Source organism: Nymphalis io, chromosome 11, assembly GCF_905147045.1.
Source record: "Nymphalis io chromosome 11, ilAglIoxx1.1, whole genome shotgun sequence".
Lineage (NCBI taxonomy): Eukaryota > Metazoa > Arthropoda > Insecta > Lepidoptera > Nymphalidae > Nymphalis > Nymphalis io.
Window position 1 is genome coordinate 2,313,572 of NC_065898.1, and position 5,792 is coordinate 2,319,363.

Here is a 5,792-nt window from a genome sequence, read left to right on the forward strand (position 1 = left end):
AATTAAAGTAAAATTATATTTTTGACTGGGTGGGGTAGACTGGTGCTTTGGAGGCCTAGATATAAATCCAGGGCTGAAAATTATAGCTAAACACTTTCTGCCCAATGCCATTGCCAAGCCAATTGTTATCAATAATTAACTATTAATACACAATTTTCTTTATATTAAATACGTACATCATAGTTTTCTAAATTATAATAAATTTGTCAATTAAAATAAAATATAGAAATGTTTTTTATTTCATTTATTACAAAGACATAACATATAATAATGTAATATTATACTAAGAAATTTACTTTACTAAATGCATTGAGGGGAAGATCTGGAACATCCGCCATGTGGACATTGCTGGCGTAGGACTCCGAGACTGCCTGAAAACGTGAGTCTATAGTATTGTTTGAAAGATGTTTAACGTTTTGTCTCATCGATATAAACTATAAAATCACTATATTGTTATGTAAACTGGCTGTTACTGGTTAAATTTGATTTTTAATAAATAGCAAAATAAATATGATTAAGAGAGCAAATCTATTAAATCTGAATATTACATTTTGTAACTATTAGAATCTTATATTTTTAAATACATATCTTTTTTTAAAGGATAATTTTATAGGAACTTATTTATATTAATTTTATAGGATGTAAAGGCGTCACGAATCATACACTTTAGGTATAGACAAAAATATAAATCTCAATTCATTTGAGTAAATATAGAAAATGCGGACGGATATTGATGAGACTTATAGGTTTAGGTATAAGTTCTTTCATTGATGTCATTGTAAATAAATTCTAAAGAAAAGATTTCGAAATGTGGGTATCTCTAAATTTGGCCTTTAAATAACAGTAAATATGCAAGTAATAAGAATCATCTGATAGCATGAGAATTATCTACATTTAAACAATTTGACAATATTTATTTTAATAGTTTTACAATATATATATATAAAAGCAAAAATCTTACATCTACTAATATGTCGCTAATGTACGAAAATAAACATAAAATACATTACAACTAGAAAACTGCCATAACATTTGTTAGAGACAAAGACAAAATAATTATAATACATTTATGTTTTTATACAGATTATTTATAATCATGACCATAACTATAATAATTTCTAATAAAAGAAGAGGTAAAGATAAATAAACAATAAACTAATTGCTCTGCTATATTATGCTCTACAAACAGGTCTTATTATAATGAACAGGTCTATTTATAATAAAATACATTTCAACTTAACTACTTGATTTATGTAGTTTAATTTTATTTCTAAAGTTACAATAACAACTTCACCGACATAACAAACGAAATTATTTTCCGAATCCATAACAAATACCGTGGAACATTCATATCTCGAACAATGATGTCAGTAATTAAAGGTCAACATTGTTTATTTATCTATACCAGTTAAATTACCAGTGGAAATGGCTAATGAAATGGGAACTCACATTTACAACCCTACATATAACACTGTTTAGATTTTAAGGGGCACGCTAATGTCTAGCGTCCCCCCAGAAATCCTGAACAATTTTCACTATAGATAGAGCTCTGTATAGACCCGTCATAATTTATTGTAACGCCGAGCATTAATACTGCTTGTATTGCTGCAGCTTGTATTGCTGGGATCGACGGTAGAAAAGATTCAATTAAATTACTCGCACAGCGGATATAATACTTAGATCGCGTAGCAATATTTGTGTATTTTTTGCACTGCCAGTGTCTATGGGCAGTGGTAGGCACCTATAAAGTATTAAATAAAATCTAAAGAAGTAGTCATTAAAATCCTGGCATGGTCTATACTAAGAATTTCAATATGAGAATAATAAAAAAAATCAAATGAAATTTACTGAACCATAATGGAATCTGTCCATTACAAAAAATAATTCTAACTACGCTCATATAGATAATAATAATTTTGGTCCAAAACAATGTGCATTATACTTTAGAGTTCTGGGGTGATACTCAAACTACTAATGCATTAAATTCTTATCTACACAAAGTTGCATCGATTTGCTGCAGCGATGGAAGAGTTAATTTTATCTTTCTTCTATATGCCGGGTCTGATGCAATAGGGTTTCGCTCTAAATATATAGTTGCCAGCTTCTTGTTCTCTTGTAAGTATTCAACTGATGACCACTCGGATATTTGGTTGTCATTGAGCTGAAAAAATAAATAAAAGCCGTTAGACAATATCTAGATAAGTACTGTGTAATTTTAGGTATTGAGTCTTAAGAATGTTGCATATGAATTTATCATTTTTAGAATTTATTTATTTATAAAATTGTAGTTAGCCGATAACTTTGTAATAATATAATTAAAATGAAAATAAATAATTTACAAACATAACATTACTGCTAGTATAATAACTTGTATGAAAAATTTTGAATTCCATTTTAAAACCGTAAAAAGTTCGATGTTACTGACATTTTTGTGTTTATAAATTTATTGCTGTTAAAGTAAAGCTATTTGTTAATTACTTATAGAAATGACAAAGCAAAAAATATCATTATTATACTAATAAAACATAATCAAAATGTTCAATTGTTATGCTTATATATAAAGTAGGCAATTTCTAAATACTTCTTGCACTCCGAACAAAAATTGTAAAAAAAAAATTTGAGGGAGTGAACACAATGGAATATCAATGTTATTTTAAGGAAAAAATTATGTAATAACTTACCCATAATTCCTCCAAATCACTCATGTGTCTTATGTTATCGATAGCTGTGATCCTATTCACAGCCAAATCCAATGTTTGGAGTTTGACTTGATTCTGTAGATTTTCTATAGCAGTTAATCCGTTCTCTGATACATACAAATGTTCCAAGCTGGTTAAATGCTCAAGATTCTCTAACTTTGTGAGACGATTACTTTGTAGGACAAGTATTTCTAGACTTGAAAGGTCTTCAAGATTTTGAATCTTTGTTATTTTATTTTTCCCCAGATAAAGCTCTTTTAGTGTTTTTAAGCCTTCAAGATTTTTTATTTCCTGTGAAATAATAAAAACAATTGTAATTAAGTCATATTACAAGAAAACTTGTATGTGGATGTAAATGGCCGTAAGGCTAATATAGGCAAATAGATTGAACTATGTGTGTGAAAGGGTTTCAACAGACTGCACTAAAGGATTGTTATTATTTGGAACATATTAAGTATGTTGATGAATTTATATATGTCATTAACAGTTGATTAGTTAAACAATACTGCCATCTTCTTCCGAATGTCAAATCAATAATGACAGAAAAAGGTAAATCAGTATTTACTAAACATATACATAAGCTGTGTTTAAACAAAATAATATATAAGTTATATTATATTATATTCAACTAAGTTATATTATTTTCAAGAAAACAGGTAAAATGTACTTACTCTTATACGATTATCTCCCAGCTCAAGTGTCTCTAGCTTAGGAAAATGATTAACATTCTTGATTTCAGTAATTTTATTTGAACTTAAATATAGTTTGCGTAGTTTCAGAAGTTTATCAAGTCCAGTGACTTCTTTTATCCTGTTAAATGACAAATCCAGTATCCTGAAATATAAAGGAGTTTGTAAAGTAATTGTCAAAATGGAATTAATTATAAAAAATATTGTTTTAATTATTAAAATTGATCTTGTAAATAATGGTTAGTTTTATTTGTATTCAGACATTACAGTACAACAGTTTCAAAGTAAAGGATTGAATAAGCATTACAATAAAGCTTAGCTTCATTATATAGCTTAATATAAAAAAACCCCAATTGAATAATATACAAGTATAATATAACTATTTTAAATAATTTATAAAAACAATGTCATTAAATTTACAAAGAACTATCAATCCTGCCTCATCCATTGGCTTATAGTGTTTGTATTCCCAACCTTCTGTATCAAAATCTGTGGGTACTTCTTTTTTTTCATAATATAGAAAACAGGAAACATAAAATCTCAGTTCCCAAGGTTGGTGGATGTTAGGGGTTTAAATTTATTTTACTGTAATGTCTATGGACAACGGTAAGCACTTCATCAGGCCCAAATGCCTGTCCTCGAACCTATCATAAATAAAAATAAGGTTAAAAATAGTAAACAACCACCAAGAAGGATATCAAAAGGAGGACTTAATCTTCACCTTATTTATATTTAATACAAATATTATATACTTACTCCAAATTAACCAAGTTATCCAAACTCTCAATGACTACAATTTGATTGTCATAAAGCTCAAGCTCCACCAATTTAGTGAGTGTGTCGAGTCCTTCGATTTTTTTTATGAAATTCCATCTGAGATATAACCTGAAGATAAATGTATAAATAATTACTACATAAATAACAGTATAACAGTTGGTGCATGTGTCTGGTTAATTTTGATAGAAACATTACATTGAATATATTACATAATAAAAACTTTAAAATCTGTCCTTAGGCATTGTACAGATTATAAAGTTTATAATATAATAATAGTGTAATGTATATAAAATATGTGAGGGCTGTTTGTTGGTAAAATAAAAGAATACCATAAAACAAATGCCCTATCAGAAAAATTATATGAAATTTACTAGATATATATAGGTAAATACATATATAATAACACACACCTTTCAAGAGACGGTAGTTGAAACAGACTACAACTGTATTGTAGAAGTTTGTATTACGGCTTACAATGCCAAAATAAATATTTTCAATAATTTTTAATATACCCAATTAAAAAGAAAATACCTTTTGCTCATAGTAAATTTAACCTACTTTATACAATTTTTTATTACCAATTTGTATTAATTATAAGAGAAAGAGATCAATTATAAAAATGTTCTGTTAATAAATAGCATACTGTTTACCTTTCTAAGTTTTTCAGTGGCTCTAGATTTTCAATTTTTCCAATTCTGCCATGGTTAAGATCAAGGAGCTCAGTGTTTTCATTGACCACTATCAATTCTTGAGTATCTTCTTCCCCTGGGGGTGGAGTCGCTGGCGGTGGTGGCGATGAGTTATTTTCTTTTCTATTATCCTTCACTGCCACAACTTTGGGTACTGCATCAGCTTCATTGTTCGCCATTGGTGAATCTTGTTTGTCTGGATAAAACAAGTGAACATTCAATTACTAATATAAAACCTTTATTTTAATTTACAATTTTGTTGAGATTTATTAACCGGTGTTATAAATAATATGTTTTACCTGCCATAATAATGTAATATAGGGATAAAATGTCTTTATTCCAAGTCTATAGTGCTTAGATATTATATCTTAGATCGACACTATGAATTACGAAAATCAAGTTTTAGCTTTTCAGCATCTATTTATATAGAAATAATTAAAAATTATGATAAATTGACAATCTATCATATTGTCTGATATTGTCAATATTGACAGATAATGTAACAATTATTATCATAAAGAATCCAGATAATTGCAAGTAAGGTAGAAATTCCCATTAAATTTATAATGCGCTTAAATTAAAACATTATTTTAATATAATATACCTCAGGAATATATATTATTTATTATATATCTCAGGAATGAAAACTTTGTGTTTTTTTAAATATTAAAAAGTAAAGTAAATATTTAATTATTTTTATATGTATAATAGCAATGAAAAATTTCTTTTAATATTTTGGTTTTTTGCTTAGAATCTAGTATATAGTAATAATTCAATACAATTATAATAATTTTTAGCTGTTAGTGATCGTAGTGCCTTTACTACACATGTGACTTTATAGAAGTTCATTATATTTCTTCGTGCGTGTGGCGTAGGCCATACGACTTCCGTCATCAGTGTATCGCATAATGCATTTGCAAATTGTAAATTACAATTCC

The 5,792-nt window shown here is 27.7% G+C and overlaps 2 protein-coding genes across 2 annotated transcripts in view; one reads left to right on the forward strand and one right to left on the reverse strand.

Moving 5' to 3' along the window:
- The window catches only part of LOC126771590 (zinc finger and BTB domain-containing protein 17-like), a 299,967-nt gene that overhangs the window by 40,360 nt on the left and 253,815 nt on the right, over positions 1-5,792 (forward strand). The gene's annotated exons all lie outside the window — the stretch shown is intronic.
- LOC126771636 (protein phosphatase 1 regulatory subunit 7-like) lies at positions 240-5,291 on the reverse strand. Its single transcript, XM_050491633.1, has 6 exons — positions 5,154-5,291; positions 4,816-5,050; positions 4,145-4,273; positions 3,371-3,533; positions 2,682-2,990; positions 240-2,161 (listed from the first exon to the last, which is right to left on the reverse strand). Exons 1-6 carry the CDS (start codon positions 5,158-5,160, stop codon positions 1,988-1,990), a joined length of 1,017 nt encoding a protein of 338 aa, XP_050347590.1. The 5' UTR covers positions 5,161-5,291; the 3' UTR covers positions 240-1,987.

Bases quoted from the DNA above. Each gene is read 5' to 3' on its own strand.
- LOC126771636 (XM_050491633.1), bottom strand. The intron at 2,991-3,370 runs GTAAGTACATTT...ATTATTTCACAG, and splicing joins TGGGAGATAATCGTATAAGA to GAAATAAAAAATCTTGAAGG. The intron at 2,162-2,681 runs GTAAGTTATTAC...TTATTTTTTCAG, and splicing joins GTGATTTGGAGGAATTATGG to CTCAATGACAACCAAATATC.